The sequence below is a fragment of the Pelmatolapia mariae genome, linkage group LG16_19, assembly GCF_036321145.2.
Source record: "Pelmatolapia mariae isolate MD_Pm_ZW linkage group LG16_19, Pm_UMD_F_2, whole genome shotgun sequence".
NCBI classification, from domain to species: Eukaryota; Metazoa; Chordata; class Actinopteri; order Cichliformes; family Cichlidae; genus Pelmatolapia; species Pelmatolapia mariae.
Window position 1 is genome coordinate 55,893,764 of NC_086241.1, and position 19,365 is coordinate 55,913,128.

Here is a 19,365-nt window from a genome sequence, read left to right on the forward strand (position 1 = left end):
GTGTTTTGGAGTTTGCATGTGTTTTGTATTTTGCATGTGTTTTGGAGTTTGCATGTGCTTTGTCTCTAGGGGCCACCGTAATTTTGTCCGTCTGTATCTGGAAGTCCCACTGGATCTTAGCTCGGCCATTCTCCACCACCCTTGGGGCCGTCTCCCATTTTGACCTCGGGACTTCCAGGCTATATTCGGCACAGATGTTTCTGTATTGTGGGAATAAAGAAAATATTTTACTGCCACATTTTGCCTTCATCATTAACATTGCATTAAAATGTTTATTAAAGCTACTGGCATCAGATTAAAACTTTTATTAAAGGTGCAGCTATAATCATTGTATACACACATTGCATATTGTGCTCATGAAAGAGTTGATGCTCAGTCTATTCAAGGTCTTAAGCTTCGTTTGGCGCGATGTCCCGACGATCCATGGTGTAAGTGACTTGGAGCAGCAGAAGGTTAAAAGGCATACATGCTTACAAACACAAATGATTTTAAAGATAGGCCAGGTCAAAGGCCTGGAATTCATTTAGCTTCTAACTGCATTTGAGTTTGCCTAGTAACAGGTGACAGAAGAGGAGTCGAGAAGATTGCAAGCTCACAGGGACCATCTGGAGGGTGAAACAAATTGCCATGTATGGAAGAATGTGATAGAAAGAGGAACTTCTCTGTCTGTTTTTAGCTTTTTAATTGACCATTTACTATAACTGATGCATGTCATATTCATTTTGACGCATGAAGGGGCGGAACCCTGATATATTAAAAGCATTCTGAAGTGTATTCTTGGGTGAAGAGCTACGCTGATGTGTTGCAGTGTACATCTTCCCACGCGTGTGTTCAATAAAATCATTGTTTGACTGCACTCTTCTGGGTCAGTGTTGGTTTGTTCTTATCCTCAATATTTAGAATTCAGGACAGTGGCCGACTATGCCGGCCACTTGGTAATGGCGTTCAATGTATGCCCTGCCTGCTGGCAGATTGCATCCTGCTGTTATGTGCTGGATTGTGCATCAGTTCCTGATGAAGCCTCTTAGGGTCCTGTTGATCTTGTATAGGTGTAGGCATTCCAGGATCCAGGTGTGGGGCATTGAGTCATAGGCCTTCTTGTAATCAATCCAGGCAGTGCACAGGTTGGTCAGCCTAGTCTTGCAGTCTTGGCTGACTGCTAGGTTTTGCGCCTCTGGTTTTCTTGACAATTCCTTTCTGTGCCCCGCTTACGTATTGACCCATGTGCCTGTTCATCTTAGCCAACAGGAGCTTCCATGTATGTAGTACTGAGGCAGGTTATTGGCCGGTATTAGGATGGGACCGGACCATACTGGGGGTCCTTGAGGATCAGGACTGTCCCGCCTTCAGTTAGCCATTCCGGGGTTCTCTCGTCAATTAGCAGCTGGTTCATTTGTGCTACCATACACTCATGGAGTGCAGTCAGCTTCTTCAGCCAGTAGGCATGAACCATATTGGGGCCTGGTGCTGTCCAACTCTTCATACTGGAGACCCTTTCTTGGATGTCTGCCATTGTGATGGTTACTGGACCCTGTTCAGGGTGGTTGATGTGGTCTACTCTCAGATCCACCAGCCACTGAGTATTGGGTTGTGTCCTTCTCCCATATGCTCTTTTAGTATTCTGTGGAGAACAGCTGGTTTATTCTCATGCCTTCAATCTCTCTGGTGTATCTCTTCAAGCGGCTGGCCAAGGCTGTGAGTCTTTCCAAGGCCTCTAGTATGGACAGCTTGCTGTACTTCTTAGGCACCTTCTTTGTCGCACCTTTCTGCAGATCCGAAAGCTACAATATTCCACTGATGTGGAATATAAAAAGCTGCAGCAGCGAGGGAACTGGGTGAACATGAAAAGAGAAGGCAGTTGTGTTGAAGTTGTAGACCTTAGCTCTTTCAGCTCCTTCCCAATACACCTTCAGGCTCTCCAAAATGCAACACCCTTAAATCAGCAGTTGTAACTGTGGTGGGACGGGGCCTGCGGTGCTGTGCAGGGAAGGCAGACACACCTCCCGTGCAAGGAGGGCAGACGCACCTGCACGGCATCTGCAATCACGCCCCGCCGACTTAAATATTATACTGGGTCCTGTGGTTGGGGTTGTTGTTGTTGTTATGTTGAGCTGGCAGCGGGAGAGCTGCAGCTCTGGGTGTGGATGTACAGCAACCGTAAAAGTGTTAATAAAGTATCCTGCAAAGCATGAACGTGCACCCGGGTCTGCCGTGGTCATTTACAGTGGTGCCGAAACCCAGGACGGGAGGCACGGCAGACCCAGGAGTGGGCCAGCAGAGGGAGAAGCTGGTGCAAATCGGCCACGCAGCAGGAGCAGGCGGCGGTGTGGCGCCGCCGGCGGGAAGAGCTGCAGGACCAGACTGAACGCCACCTGCAGAGGATGGAGTATCTGGCGGCGCTGATCCAGTCCTGCCCGACACCGCCGCCACCCCCACCGGCGCTCCCCAATGGCGCTGGGGTGGAGAAGATCCGGTCTGTTCAGGTGCCTGTTCCAGCCCCCTGGTTGCGACCAGCCAGGACCCAGCCTGCCACCGCACCCATCCCCACTCCGCAGGTGGGGGCGGCTTGTACCCGGCCAGGGCCTGCACCTGTTCCTGCTCCCCGGAGGAGGGCCACAGAGCAACCACTGGGTCCACCACCACCAGCTCACCCACCTGCTCAGCCCGAGCGGGAGGTCAGCGAGCGGAGAGCACAGGAAGGACCTGCCAAGCCGTCGCTGGAGGAGGAGGTGAAGTGCGAGGGTCCGTGCCTGCCGGATGAGGAGGAGCTGCGGGAGGGTTCGCGCCTGCTTGTGGAGGGAGCGCGCGAGGATCCGCACCTGATGGGGGTGGAGGAGCTGCTCCAGCCTGGAGTGGCGGCGGAGAAGGTGCCGCGTGAGGGGTTGCTTCAGCCGGGAGCTGCGGCGGAGGAGGAGCCCAAGGTCCCCGTGCCAGGGAAGCCTGCTCGGCCGGAGGGCAAGCTGTGTGATGGCCCCGCCAAGTCTGAGGGCGGCATGCTGGCCAGACTGGCCTCATCTCCACCAGAGGTCGGCGCGCCAATTGATCCTATGTCGGCCCAGCCACCTGTGAGCTGTGGGCTGATCCCCTCTCCCGCTCGCGGTGGGGGGTGTAGGTTCGGCCGGATGGCTCCCCGGCCTCAGTCGGGCGATGGGGGTATGTGGCGGGGGCGTGGCCTGAGATGCCGTGCAGGGAAGGCGGACGCACCTCCGGTGCAGGGAGGGTGGACGCACCTGCATGGCATCTGCAATCACGCCCCGCCAACTTAAATATTATACTGGGTCCTGTGGTTGGGGTTGTTGTTGTTGTTATGTTGAGCTGGCAGCGGGAGAGCTGCAGCTCTGGGTGTGGATGTACAGCAACCGTAAAAGTGTTAATAAAGTATGCTGCAAAGCATGAACGTGCACCCGGGTCTGCCGTGGTCATTTACAGTAACACATATGGAGTGTGGGTAAGTAAGATATCAGTTAACTGGACTGGCTCCATTTTTCATAGATCAAAAAAGTCCCGATCACTAGTGAAGCTGTTTCTTATCTTTTTCTGCTTAGTTATTCAGTTTGTCCTTATTTATCACCTGTCTGTTTATGCCTGTTTTGATACAACATGTCATAACATTATAAACCTAAAATGTTTTGCTTGATGGAAAACTCCTGACAACTCAAAAACATCAAGATATCTTGATGGATTATCCTGCACTGATTCCAAGGGTCGGGTCTATCTGCACAGCCATCTCAAAGGACACAACTCATAAAGTATTTAGCAATCTAATCATATCTCAAAACATCTCCAAAAGCGAGCTTGCTGGTTGTTAGCATAAAATTATATAACCTGGGTGAAACACATGCAACACCAGGAGCTCCCATTCATCATTACTGGTTAAGAACCGCCTTCCGATAAAGTGAAGCATTAGTCCAACTATAAATTGCAGGGCAGTTTATAGTTGCCCTGCAATTTATAGTTACACAGAAATCATCCCTGAAAGCTAGAAAACTATAAACCTGCAAATAATTTTCTTAGTTGTTTGTGTCTTTACACCCACGTGAGTTTTACTGTGAATCACTAATGTGATCATCACGATGTGCCATTGTGTCCACAAACCCCTTCCATGACATAATGGAACAGAAACTGGTAAAATTTTAACTTCAGAATAGTAATTTGGTTTAAAATAAGCAAATTACACACAAAAAATTACCTAAAATCATGACATATGGATTTTATTCATTCAGTTGATTCACTAATATGACTAATATGCCAGTGATTGTTATATAAAGGTATTTAATCTCTGACTTAGAAGTCCAAAAACTGATACTCATTTCATGGTCCTCTGATTTATGTGTCTCAATAGGTGACACAGCACAATTACAGCTGTAGAGATAGAGAAAGGGATGCGATCGATTGTTATTTGGATAAACTGATAAGAAGGGGTTATAAAAGAGAATAAGTGCAGATGAGTAAAGGACAAACATAGCAGAGAGGACTCTTTTCTTTTCTATTTGACAGGGTTTCCTCTCTGGCTCCCTTCTTTGCCTTTTAAAACTTTGCTCTCTCTGGAATCCCAGTCTTTTCCACACTCTTTATTGATATGCTGCACTTTTACAGCGAGTGAGAGTTTCATTCTCTGAGTTTCAAAGGTAAAAGAGGAAGAACTGCACAAATCCCCCGTTGTGGAAAACAATCTGACCACATCATGGCTCGAGCTGCACTCCTGATTGTGGCTATCCTTGTTGGATTATGCATGACATTTTCAGGTAAATACTGAACACGTTGGACTACTTTAATGTGCTCAGTTATGTAGCAAATTTTAAGGGCAAGAAGGCACAGCATGAGCTGAAATCAGAATGATCTTTTGACTGAGCGGTCACTGCTGGCTGATGCATGATTTGCCTATTTGACCAGTTTGACAGCATTGTTTCCTTTACAGAGTGCCTTGTATTTAAGCTGTGTTTTATACTAGAATTATCTCATGTTTGCTGATGTGCACTTTATACACTGAGTATAAAACGTTAGATATAAATGTTCAGGAACTTTGGGCTGAAAATGCAAATGTAATAATTTACACAGAAGTCTTGTTAAGGTGCAATTTTAAAATCTGAGAAGCATCTATGTGGGCACTCAGAGAGAGTATATCCCAGCAAAGCTAATACTTTATCTTCCTGTTTTAAATAAAGTAGTAGTGCGTAAACATTAATTCAGTTGATTATTCACTAAAAATTTCAAAGAGTTTTACAAAATTAAAATAAGAAAAATGCAACTTTTTTATTGTTACCTGCTAATATTTTTTAACCTAATTAACTCTTTTCAATTTAAGATTTTAGACTTTTATAAACTGCCTAACTTCTACTGATTAATTTCATGGGGTTGGTTTAATTTCAGTATTTTAGAAATTCAAAAGTGTTAAGTTTTGACTTACGTCCCATCTAGATGGTGTTGAAGGTGGCGACCAGACAAAAGTAAAAACAGAAGAGGTACTTTTTGCCAGTTATCACACCTTTTTGTCTGCACATTCATATTTTATACTATCATCTGTATATTGCTCTTGTAATGTACTAATGTACAGACTTTTTTGTGTGATTCAGACGGAAATGTACATGTCCATACTTTGCTCACCATTACCACCCCACTTGTCTCCATCTTCTTCAGGTAATGCTCCCTGCAGACATAATCAGTGACTGCAGAGAGTTAAAATGCAATTTTATTTCTATAGCATCAAATCACAACAACAGTTGCCTGAAGGCGCTTAGTCACTACTTTCATCCTTCTATAATAGGTCTGCTTTTAAATATATTTTCTAGTGTTGTATTATGAGATTGCTGACATTTCATTTCCTTGCTTTTCCAACACCAGTTCATGCTCTGACACCTACTGATATCACCACTGTTTATACCTTGGGAATACCAGATTCAAACAGGTATATTGCAAAATAAAAAATTAAAAAAAGCACAAACCTGTGTAAGTTATACTGAAGAATGAACACTGAATGGGTCAGCATGTACTGCTGCTTTAAAAGTAAACTTAACTGAACACAACCACAGTCTTATACAATGTGTATGTCTTCATTTTTAGGGATGAAGCCTCCAGAATTATCAGTAGACTAGCCGGTAAGTCTCATTTACAGCCAGTTTTACTATTTTCAAATATCAAGAGATGGATCTATAAAATTAAAAATGTACCATGCAATCTAATATAAATAATCCCATTGGTTATAAACTGTTAACCTTTGAAATTACTTTTACATGTAGTATTTGTAATCACAAAACTGTTTTCCCAAAATACTTTGTTACTTTATGACTGAACTTCGGTTTCATGTTTTCAAAGTTAATAATTTCCCAACTAATTATTATTATATTATTTAAATCTCCTATTATGTTATCAGGCCTAGAACGTCATCATTAATCTTGTTTTAGTGAACCACTATAAACCTGCTTTATCATTTCAGCTTTCACTGCCAACTTCATGTGGATTAAAGCTTTTTTTAAAAAATGCCTATCAAATCATTAAGGCCTTTGGGATTATGTATTGGAAAGCTTTTACAGTTAATAGTTCAGTTCAAGGTCAGGGTTAATAAACATATAGTTTTCTTTATCTGTAAGGATAAGATAGGGGCCATAAACATCGGTTAGTGACTCTGATTTCACATGAAAGTGTCCTAGCAACATAAAAGAAAGCAAGCTTTCTTTTTACCATCAGTTATCATCTATGTCATAATGTACATTGTCTGTACATTATTATTGTGTGTTAACGTCTACCACAGTCTTCACTGTAATGTCTTTGTGGTTTGAATAGAGTTGCTGTCCATGTTTAACCCCAAGGTGATTGCTCAACAATCAGCTCAGAGCTCATCGCAGTCCAGGTAAAACACATTATGTCTGTTATACAGATAAATACTGTTTAAGAAGACTGCTGCAGGGTTCTTTATTTGATAGTTTATGTGTTTGCAGGAGTTTACTGGAAGAAGCCGAGGACCTTTCACTCTCCCTTTCACATCAGGTAAAATTAACCCCTATCATATTAATTTATGCATTTTAAACATCTGAATGTTTCTGTGACCTTTACAGTGAATGAGCTTATCCACTATAAATACAATGGCATATACATAAATACAAATGAAACCTCAATCTCAGATTGATATCTCAACAAGGAGACATGGTGTGCTTGGGTACTCCTATAGTCACTTATTAATTTAAATCACCCGAGTCATGGTTATTCAGGAATGTCTCTGAATAAAATCCCACAGTTGTTAACTAATTTTAAGTTTTATTTTTATAGCCCAATATCACATACAGAGGTTCAAAGAGCTTCACAGGCATAAAAACATATTAATAAACAAGGCCACTTTAATATTAAAGTAGACATTTAAGACATTTTAGTTTATGAATAAAAATAAATCATACATACACAAAATTCTATGAAGCACAACCACAGAGGAATGAACAAAAGCATCAAACGAAACAGAAAGTCAACATGAGATTGATGGAAACTGTTATGTTAAATGTGGTCTGAATCTGCCAGAATGGTAAATGTGGTTGAACTCAGTAGATACAGCTGCACAGTAGATACAGCTGTACTGTAGGCAATGGAAATAATTCTTTACATTTCTAGTTATCTGATACTGAATCAGGGCGTCTTGATGTTTCACTGTTTATTTGTGTCATACTCACAGTATGGAAGTCGTGGTTTCCCTCATGTTCATATAAGTTTTCTCTGGGTAGACGTGAACAATGACAGGTTAAGTTCATAAACTGCAAGCATTCGCCCAACTAAGGCGCACTGAGTTATTCGAGAAAATCAAATCTAGCAAACTGTGCATGAAAAACAAACAACTTAGACACTCTTACATAATACTGCATGTCCTTTCAGGTGGAAGACTGGAAGCTTGTGCTGCTGTTTGTGCCCGCAGATTTCATATGTGCCTGTTCGTCACATGTAAGATCTCTTGTTTAATTTCTGCTAAGGCTCTGTTTTTGGTGCTGCATGTGATGAAAAGGAAAAAGTAAAAAATGTTGCCATTTCTTTGTTCTTCAGGTTGAAGAAGATATTGAGGCTGCGGTGCAGGAAGTGGAAGCAGCTCTGCAGATACTGCAGAAACGGGTATGGTCCCTTTTTTGGATTCAGTTTTTAAATGAACATATGGAATGGCAATTAAAAATAACACTCTGGGTGTATGCTTACAGCTGCATCGTACTTTAGTTCATGTGGTCACCTGGAGTGGATATCATCAGCAAGATAAGTGAGTGTTTCCCATAAAAATCTACCAAACGCAACGTGTTAAAAACTCATGTAAAACATGTGTCAAGTTTGTTCTGTGTTATGCATGTATAGTTATAGGATTGTTTTTAATTTTGTAGCACGTGTGAGTGTAATGCCAAACGCCTATATAAAGCAACTCTCCTGAAAGCACTGCAGGTAAACTAATTGTAAATAAGTACATTTTATGTGTATCCTTTTGTCTCTCTGCCATATTTTCCTGCCTAATTGACCATTTTATTTGGGATTTGTTTTCAGGATACTCTGAGCCATGTCTTCAAAAATCCAAAGTGGAACAACAATGGTGCAGACTTCACTGTTATGTTGCATTCAGCCCCAGCTATCCTTGAGCCCCAATCAGACCCTGTAAGTAACATTGTTCCTATCAGTTACGTTGCATAATCTTTCCTTTATTAACAACTCATGAAATATTGCTGACTAATGTGTACCTTGTATATGTAATATGCTTCCACACAGTCTAGCCTTGACCAGTTGACTATTCAACTCTGGACAAACCTGGTAAGTTCTTAAACCACACTTAGATGCGAAAAGGAAAATGTATATATATATATATATATATACATATATATATGTATTGCAGTGTATAGGCAGTGTATAGGCAGTGTGAAAGAGCAGCAGACCTCTAGAAATTCATTTTATTCTGACATTAAAATCATCCCAATTTAAAATAAGGCCAGAATTAAACACTGATTACAGTGTTAATATGCCTGACAAGAGATTTAAAGATTTACTTCATGGGATTATCTACAGGATGATTCCCCTCAAAGTTGTTCACTCTGAATGCTCAGATGAGTGGATTGTACTTTGTAGGCTGCTGGATGCAAAACAGCTGCACATATAACCCCAAATCTGAACCACTCATTGACCTTTTCTTCTCCAGTTTCAGCCACTGACAAGTGAGCCCAAGGTTACTGACAGAAATGCCATAACTTTTCCTTGCCCTAACCAGGTGAGCCACTGCAGACTATTGAAAAATTGCCTTTGAAGTGTTAATGTGTTAATGCTTTTCATCTCATAGAGCAGACTTTTTAAGATATAAAATTCAATGTTAAACTGTTAAAACTGTGAATTTTCTGTTCTCATCCCAGGAGCATCCTTTCCTGCGTACACAGATTAATTCCCCTCCTGAAACAGTGGAGGAATTTTACAACAAAGCAGAAGTTCAAGTAAGAGTCAGATATGTAAAAAAAAACAAAGAAAGAAAGAAAGAAAGAAAAGAAGATGATTTAAATCTGTAGATAAACTGACCTGAGTATATTTTTTTTAGGAGATGGGTACCGAGATACCTTGCACAGACCGTAGCCCGTCTAACACCATACCCACATCAGGTGAGAAATGATTTTTAAATTCCACTAATACACTGAGGGAAATGTTTCTCAGTCCAACCATGCTCAGTCACATTGCTCTTTCCACTGTACAGTTAATGAGCTCAAACCTGGAGACATCAAGGTGGTGGCAGCGCTTGGTGACTCCCTGACAGTGAGTGTTTCCCTTCTCCTACAGCCCAATTTCATCTAATGGGGGTCCAAACAGTAAAATCAATACTACTACTGCTACTACTACTGGTAATGATAATAATGATAATACTAATAATTTTCAAAAACATTGAAATTTAATAAACAAATAATTTCAAAGGTAGGAAAGGATGAGCAAATAATTAACCCTATCTCTCATTTGCACTTAAATTTACCGACCCACTAGATCTAAAAAGGCATAAAACCTTCATAAAAAGAATATTTTAGAAGTAAACAATCATAAAAGTATTTTATTATTTTATGTTTTGAACTTTTTTACTGTCATACTTTTACAATTTTTTGTAATCACGTTGGATTTTCTTGAAAAATTGCAGTTATTAATGACTTCTCTACAATCTTTATACATTTAGTGGGTAGAATAGGATGCAAAGCAGGCCAGTTGTGGCCCAGGAGCCATATGTTTAACACCTATGTCATAGTACCTTGCAGGACCAACCAGTTCATTCCTTTGGGTTTTATTAGCTCGGCTTTTTATTGTCTTGCATCTGATGTTTCCTGCAGGCAGCCAATGGTGTAGGTGCAAAATCAGATAACTTGTTGTTACTGCTTAATCAGTACAGAGGATTGTCATGGAGGTAAGACAAGTTAAAATACAAATTTGTTTACATTTTGGAAGAGTTACTTTATAAAACTAACTAAATTTCTGCAACTTTCAGCATTGGTGGTGACGAAAACATAACCACTGTGACAACTCTGGCCAGTATGTCTCTCTCTTGCACGCATTTTTTTGAAGTTTAAAAAATGGTAGTTGTATTTCATTTATTAAACTAAATTGTGGTTCTCATCACCGTCACTAAAGGATATAGGCTTGAAAGGGCCTATCTTTTATGCAATCTAATGACCTGAATCAACAAAATGAGTTTGGTTGCTAAAATGAAAGGGCACTTTTGTATACTTTAGAACTCTAAATGCTGTCACAACGACTAAATTACAATATAAGAGTATAACAATTAAATCATTGTTTGAGGGTTTTTTTGTGTTAACTTCTAATCATTTTTTTTTTCAGACATCCTGAGGGAGTTTAACCCCTCCCTGACTGGATTCTCTACAGGAATCAGTGGACAGAACAATGATAAAGCCTTTCTCAATCAGGCTGTTGCAGGAGCAAAGAGCGAGTAAGTCACATTTGTACTTACTTTCAGCCTTAGCAGGATTTGCAGCATGCTATATGAAAAAAATTAATCAGCAAGTTTTAAAGATAACATTTGTTGCTATTTCTAGTGACATGGCAGGACAGGCGCGCATCCTAGTGGACAAAATGAAAAGCGATTCGGTAAGTCAGCGATAACTGCAGGAGAAATATGCATACCGGGCACTTTATTAGGTACACCTTCCTAGTACAGGGTTGGACCTCCTTTTCCCAACAGAGCTGCCTTATTTCTGTTTGGCATAAATTCAACAAGATGCTGGAAACATTCCTCAGAGATTTTGCTCCATATTTACAGCATCATGAGTTGTCTGGTTTACATCCATGATCCATCATCTCTTGCTTGACCACATCACAAAGATGGTTTATTGGATTGGAGCAAAAACCGACCCAAGAAAATGCCAAGACTGTCGATACCAGGCAGAATGGATCCATGTTTTCATAAAGCATTAGCATTCGTTTCCTGTTCTTAGCTGACAAGAGTGGCACTTTGTGAGATCTTTTGATGTTGCTGTAGCCCTTTTGCTTCAAGGTTTGATTTGTTGTATATTCAGATATGCTCTTCTGCAGACCTTGGTTGTAACAAATGGCTATAGTTCCTTTTTCCTTTCTATCATCTCAAAGCAATCCGGCCATTATCCTCTGATCTCTGGCATCAACACGACATATTTTCTCTTTATTGGACCATTCTCTGTTAACTCTAGTAGTGGATGTGTGTAAAAATCTCTGTAGATCAGCAGCTTCTGAAATACTCATACCAGCCTACCACATGTTGATTTGTTGCCATGTGATTGGCAGATTACATATTTTTCTTAACAAGTAGTTGAACAGGTGTACCTAATAGAGTGGCCGGTGGGTATACATTCAGACACATGTGTATTTTGTCACAGCTTTAAGTTAATAATGAACAAATTAAACACAGAACTTTACCTCTTATGTCCTGCAGCGTATCGATTTCAACAATGACTGGAAAGTTATCACCATGTTCATTGGTGGAAATGACATATGCGCCTACTGCAAGGACACTGTAAGCGCTCCACATGTTGTCTTTGTTGTTTTATATATTGTACTTACTTACTTTGCCATTATAATCAGGCGGTTTCATACCATTAAACTGCCATAAACTGCTGAATAAGAAGAAAAAAAGCTGTTATAAATATAGTTTAAATTTCAAATGTCCATTTTTGGTCAAAATCAAATTTAGAGATATTTTTCATGTTGGTCATCCAAAATATTTTATTATTTTAATGACAACTTAAAATTATCCTCATTATCATAACAATCTTTCAGAGACAAAAGCCTGAAAAGTTGCTTGCTTTACTTGATTAACAGTCCAAAATAATCATTAAAGACAAGTAATCATAGCCAATTCCTGATTTGTGAAGCTAGAAGAAAATATTCGGCATTCAAATTATAATCAAAATAGTTTAATTGTACGTTACAGTGGAATAACTAATTCAATAATTTACCAAATGTTTGTTTTTCACTATTATGCTTGGGATCTTTTGTAATAGAGATTTTGTTTCCCCCCTACAGAACTATTACTCACCCAGGAATGTGGTCCGTCGGATCAGTGAAGGTCTAGACATACTCCACAGTGAAGTATGTTCTCATCTTCTTGCACCTTGCTGCCACAGCCATTCAGTATCCCTGTATGTTTTCAATGTCGAAATCTTTCCAGGTGCCTCGTGCCGTTGTCAATCTGGTAGAGCTGTTTAGCGTCAAACAGCTGCGTGATCTGCACAGCAATTCAACTTTGGGGTGTCCAACTTGGCTTGCAAAGTAAGCAATATTTTGTTGTGTTGGACAAACAGTTTGACCAAAAATCGTAAACCACTAATTGACACTCTGTGCATTTATGTTCCAGTATGTTTTGCTCCTGTGTCCTGAGTCCTAAAGACGGATCAGCTGAACTCGAGATGCTTGAGACCTACAACACAGGCTACCAGGTGTGAAAGAGAGAAAAGTTAAAAAGAAGGATTTTCCATAATTTTCACATGTCAAGGTTCAGGGTTCCTTTATTTGTCATTGTACAATTTTTAAAAAAATTGAAGAAAAAAACAAAATTTACTCCTCCAATGCTTACAATAATGGCTCTAAGAGTAAAGTAATAAAATAAGAGATGAATACAGAAAGAAAATAAATAAACTAAACAATTACAATTCTCTCATGAACCTGTGCTTTCTTATGTGCATTAAACATTTCTCAAGCTTACTTAACCTGACAGCAGCATTTTCAAGGGCATAAATAGACTGACTCTACAGTCAGTCTATTAAGGAATGAAAGTAGATTTCAGTTATAATAACAGATTCTTTGGTTTAATAACTGTATTGTAATAGTAACTGAATAATTATGACTAAAAATTAAAGACACCTGTGTATTTTAAACAATTTCATGAGGTCATAATGAATTTATCCTGAACGCAGCATGAGGTTTAAAAGCTTGCTACAACAAATAAGTGGACTTTTTAAAGGCTAAAGATGGCGATATTATTATGTCATTGTCCACTGATTATCATTGGACCTGCAAAGTCAAAAACTTTATTTGCTTTTTATTCTTGTGAGGTCATGTTATGTCTGTCTGTCCTCTCAGGTTGGCATGCAACAGCTCGTTGACTCTGGGCGGTATGACACGCATGATAACTTCACTGTGATACTACAGCCCTTCCTTAGAGGGCTTTCTCTTCCCAAGTTACAGGTAATGTCTTACAAATGTGAAACACCACACTTTTACAATATTTTTGTTTTCATTTAGGAATTTGTTTAACTTGAAAAAAAAAAGTCTTCCTTTCTTTGGCTTCTTTATAAAAGGACGGCCAGCCCGATCGCTCTTACTTTGCCCCTGACTGTTTTCATCTCAGCCAGAAAGCTCACACACTCATGGCCCGTGGTCTGTGGAACAATATGGTAGGAGTTTCTACGGCCATTATGACATCAATATTTTGCCCCATATGGGGTTTTTTGTTTTGTTTTGTTATTTAACTTCTCTGATACTAAATAACTGACTTTCATGCTCTTTTAGCTTGAGCCACTGGGCAAAAAGACTGCTACACAAAACTTCACGGATGGCGTTGATTTGATTTGTCCCTCTGAGGTAAAAATGAATCTCAATCTCAACATTCTGCATTATTATTTTATTAGGTTTATGCTTTTATTAGCTTTTTGGTTTTTTTATTTGCATTTTTCTTTCCAAATACAGACAGTCCCATTCATTAGGACGGCTGTTAATAGCGACTACACCTTTCCAGGCCCACCACCCACTCCTGCTCCAGTCCCAGTAGGTTATAATTTAGGTGTTTCATACTCCCCAAAATCTTGTGGCAAACATTTATTATTTACATTATGCACAATGGAAAATGACAGAGTCTTATTTTTGAAATATATCTTTATCTTATTACAGAACTGGGGGAGTGACTTCTCCTGTTCAAACACGGCACCGTCCAACTCTGTGCCCACTTCAGGTGCTCATCCTGTGTTATAATTCAGTTCTGAAATACAATGATTACATGTCAAATATACTCATGTTGACTTTTTTAATAGCTCACAAGGTGCGACCAGCAGACATCAAGGTAGTGGCTGCTCTAGGAGACTCTTTAACGGTAAGCTTAAGAGCGTGACTGGCATTTTGTCATAACTGAATAAATCCTCTAAATAACTCCCCAAATTTTCCGCTCACTGTTTTTCATCCAAATCCTTCATTTGCCTCTCACAGCCTTAGTCAACTATTTGGCAGCTATGCAGTTATCTGCCTGTGGTTTATGCGTCTTGTTTTTTCTTCTCTGTTTGTTCTCAGTTCTTGCAAATCTAATTTATTTCAAAGTTTCTAAATAAATCAAATGTACTTGCTTGTACAATAAAAATTGAATACCAGAAAAACCCATTAATACTATAATATTTCATAAATCTCATCACTAATAGACAAATGTGACAGAGTTACTGTCTAAAGGACGGATTTTCTTTGTTTTCAAGTTCTTTAGAGCTGAAAAATACTCACTGGCACATTTTTTGGTCTCTGGGACCCACAGCGAGTAGATTAATCTGTAATAATTTATGATGGTAATAATAGTGTTACACATCACACCTTTTTTAGGTACCTATAAATCAGTTAATGTATAAACAGAGATAGTAATATCAACTTAATTGACGATAGAGGTTGAAACGGGGGGAAGTCTGTTAATGATTCAGCTGTAAAATCACCTTTTCCCAAATGTAGGCTGCCTTTGGTGCTAAATCACAAAGTCTGGCGGAACTAAGTACTGAGTACAGAGGAGTGTCGTGGAGGTGAGAGACCAAAACAAGACTTTGCACATTATAAACTATAAACGTTGCATTGTAAACATACATTCTTTGTTTGCCTATTTTTTTATTAGCATTGGAGGTGATGATACTCTTGAGACTGTCACAACATTACCCAGTAAGTCAGAAACCTCCTGTGTTGAACTGTAGTGCACATAAGAACCACTAGATGGCAGAAATAGTCTGACAAAAAACTGTATTTTGTCTTTAACTGAGTAAACTCTGTACCCTAACTTTTTTTTTTTAATGTATACTTTAGATATCCTTAAGAAGTTTAATCCTGATGTCCAAGGAATGTCAAAGGGAACAGGAACACAGGAGGCTGGTTTCAATGTGGCCGTATCAGGCGCTAAAATATCGTGAGTTCTGACGTCCACGTATTATCAGATATATAAACGGCTCTATTACTATGCTATCTTGGATGCATTGCATGGGCTAATTATATGCAATTCCATACAGACAAATTCCGGCACAGGTCAGACGCCTTATTGATGCCATGAAAGAGAACCCAGTGAGTTTAACATGTGATTTTTAATGTAGCCTTGTCTCAAGCCTTGCCACGTTTTCTGCGGGAAAACACATGTAATCAAATCTGTCTCTCTGAATCTGTCACCACCAATCAAAATAGGCCGTGGATTTTGAGAACGACTGGAAGCTTGTGACCCTCTTCATCGGAGGGAATGACCTGTGTCAGTACTGCAACGATCGGGTGAGTTGCTTTAACAAGTCGCCACGGGAAATGTGGTTTGAAGGGCATTTTTAAGGGGGGAAAATTATTTCCCTCTGCAAGTGTAGTCCTTAAACATCCAGTGGTGTTAAACGCTGTCTCGAGATATCATCACTCCCCAAATGGAACTAAGCACTGGAGCAGAATAATTAAGCCTTGTGAGCCCCCCCTTTATTGTTTTATTGTGTCAGACAGGGATGAGAGCAGACATGGTTTGTTTTCAATAAGCACATTCTGTCACTTTAGCCCTGCAACACAGATCACCCCCTCCCTCCTCTACCCCGGCCTATGTCTGCGTTGAACAAGCACACAGAACACAGTGACAGGCCTTGTTCTCTAAGAGGCATAAACAACACAGAAGTCAACCGAGACTCTCTTCTTCCTGTCTCTGTCTTGCTCGCTCCCGCTTTTTCCTTTCTCATTTTAAACCCACCCCACACCCCCCTCTCCCATTACGCCTCTCACGCTCCGCTGTCAGGGTAGTCTCTCTTTTAATGTTTGTGCTTTGAAGCAGAATATCAAAGTGCAGCATCAATTTAAGATGAGCTCTGAGACTATAGTGACAGCTTAGGGTTAGTTGTTGCTAGTGCGCTCTTACATGTTGCATGGCTCTCTCTTGGTGGATTCAAACTTGGCCATATTCCCCTCATATCTGCCTTAATTATGCTGCTGGCTACAACAAAAAGAAGAAGAAAAAAACACTGGGGGGGGGGGGGCAAAAAGTCATGGCTGAACTAAGTTCATGTGTTAATAAATAGCCTTATTGATTGCATCTGTCCAAACTACAGGCCATGCACTCACCTAAGAACTACAGCTATCATATGATGACAAGCTTGAACATACTGTACAATGAGGTGAGACTATTTTTATTGATGTAAAAAGAATAATATTATATAGTAAGATCATAAGTGAAAATACTTTTAAGAGATTCTGAACAAAAAAGAATATTTGGGTTCATCCAGTTTTTTAGCTCCACTCTTCTATGATTTTTTTTTATTTTTTTTATTGTAGGTTCCCAGGACGATTGTGAACGTGCTGGGGATCCTGGAAATTGAAGGTCTTCGCAAGATCAATAAGGACACCCTAGGGTGCAGTGTGGTGCAACAGTATGTTCATCAATCTAAGCAGCTTTTCATGAATAAGATCATTGATTACAAGGCAGTCTAAATCACTTCTCGTCTATATCTAGGGAATCTGTCATAAGACATCAGGTCTAGGTGATAGATTGAGCAAGCGACTATATGCTGTAAGGCTAAATACAACAGCCGAGGTTCTCCGACCTGAGGCCCTTTCCTGTAGATCCTCTCCTCTTCATTGCGCTGTCTATTGAGAAAAACTAGAATATCAGATATAATTTGTATTATATGAAACAACTCCCTCATACCAGAAAGAATAAGAAATCAGTGATTTTTCCCTATGTATCCCCAGGTTTGTCTGCCGATGCTTCTTGGACCCGGGAGAGAATTCACCAGAGCTGGCAGAAGCAAAACGAATCAATCGGGAATACCAGGTTAGCAGACTGGAGCCATGATAGTAAAATGTTTGATTCTGAACAAGTGTTGATGAATCAGGATTGTTACATTACCTTAATAACATCAGCCATCTGTTTCTGCCAGACTGAAACCGAAAAACTGTTGCATGGAGGTCGCTATGACGACAGAGAGGATTTTGCTGTGGTTCTCCAGCCTTTTTTTAAAAGCACCATCTTACCTTTCAATGCTGTAAGTCTTCCGTGTGCCTATCACCCTCCACTACGCTCTACATGTATTTATATATAAACATTTAGTTTGCGGACAGTAACAAGTCTGTCAGTCCTCAGGATGCATTTTACCCACAAACAGGGATGATTGTGTGTTTTCCCTCCTGCAGGAAGGCCAACCTGATGTCACATACTTCTCCCAGGACTGTTTCCACTTCAGTGAACGGGGACATGCTGACATGGCTGTAGCTCTATGGAATAACATGGTGAGTCTTTTAATGTGGGTAGTAAAAGGATAACTGTATTTGCCTTTATAATTACAACATCTCCCTGCAATTTATGCTGAACAGAGATGCATTTGTGGTTTTATCTCTAGATGGAACCAGTGGGGGAAAAACAGACGTATAACGCCTTTTCAAATGGCAGAGATAGAATCAAGTGTCCTACTGAGGTAAGGAATCAGCTGCAGAAGCACTTCTTATTGCAGTTTTCTTACAGGTTTGTGGAATTGAACTTTGACATCCTATTTATGTGTTCCAGGAACATCCTTACATCTTCACAAAGATAAACAGTGTGGCTCCTGCAGTCACAGCCACACCACCCATAACTGGCATCACACCACAACCCTCGGGCAATCCAAAGTGCCCTAACACTGTGCAAGCATGGCTCGCTGCTGTGCTGACTGTTGTTGGCCTTCTGATTGGTTCGGCTATCACCTGGCTCTTCTTCTCCTACAAAGCCAGGAAGAACAAGAAGAAGATGATGACTTCGGGGCAGATGAAGGGCACAGAATTTTAAATTTGTTATGTTTTTTCATGGGGCTATTTAGGGGGGAAAAATAAAGAGCTACACAAACACTGACGATGAGGCTGTTTTTCAAAACTACACAATGTTATATATGATCCTGTTTGCTTTGATAAATTTATATTGTAACTTAAATACATATATCTATGTATATATAAATATATGCAGTAAAATAAACACTGAATTAAGTTTCTGTGGTAATTTTGTGTATACTTGTAATGTGTTTTCATTTTGAGACAAATACTAGTGGGATTGTATGGTGTGGGTGGTGGGAGATGGAGGGTTAATTGGCAATAATTCATGAAACAGTGTACTGTAGTGTGACTGCTCAATCCTGACCCAGCTTAATGCACCTGTTTGTGGAGAAAAAGCACTGCAAAACACAAACTACTCATGCTCACATTGGTTAGGTTGATTATTACCTCCAAAGGCCGAGCCTGCTGATAAAATATACACAGGAATGGTTTATGATCTCTTTAGAGTGATGAAATATGCCGACAGCTTCTGTTGATTATGTCACAAACTTGTGACAGGGTGAAAAGTACATTTACTCAAGCATTGAGAAACAATTTCTGCGGTTTCCCCCTTCATTCAGCTCAAGCTGAAATACTATACTTTACGCCACTTACATACATATTTATTTTTGACAGATTGCAGACATAATTACAAACCAGATCAGTTTACTATATGAAACCTGATGTAACCTTTACTTTGTTGTTTTTTTAATCAGTAATAATGTAGCAGGTCTATACAGGGGTGGCTGCTTACATGCTACTGTACCTTTCATACTTTTCGTACGTTTTTAGATTTCATCCCAATTTCTATTTAAACAATTGTAATTTTATTAATATTTTTGTATAGCTATAGTAGATGGTGGATGTATATAAAGGAGGTAA

The 19,365-nt window shown here is 40.0% G+C and overlaps 1 protein-coding gene across 1 annotated transcript; it reads left to right on the forward strand.

Moving 5' to 3' along the window:
* The first annotated feature begins 1,647 nt into the window (after positions 1-1,647).
* Positions 1,648-18,540, forward strand: LOC134644643 (phospholipase B1, membrane-associated-like). The gene is made up of 38 exons (XM_063497730.1): positions 1,648-1,695; positions 2,226-3,065; positions 7,855-7,920; positions 8,020-8,085; positions 8,169-8,224; positions 8,343-8,400; positions 8,500-8,607; positions 8,719-8,760; positions 9,143-9,211; positions 9,351-9,428; positions 9,530-9,590; positions 9,683-9,741; positions 10,299-10,372; positions 10,454-10,497; positions 10,804-10,912; positions 11,019-11,070; positions 11,891-11,971; positions 12,481-12,546; positions 12,626-12,726; positions 12,812-12,893; positions 13,537-13,641; positions 13,755-13,850; positions 13,966-14,037; positions 14,143-14,220; positions 14,344-14,404; positions 14,484-14,542; positions 15,157-15,224; positions 15,314-15,357; positions 15,499-15,598; positions 15,699-15,750; positions 15,868-15,948; positions 16,755-16,820; positions 16,978-17,072; positions 17,395-17,476; positions 17,583-17,687; positions 17,836-17,931; positions 18,042-18,116; positions 18,206-18,540. The coding sequence occupies exons 1-38, from the start codon at positions 1,648-1,650 to the stop codon at positions 18,461-18,463; spliced, it is 3,753 nt and encodes a 1,250-aa protein (XP_063353800.1). The 3' UTR covers positions 18,464-18,540.
* Positions 18,541-19,365: the final 825 nt, after the last annotated feature.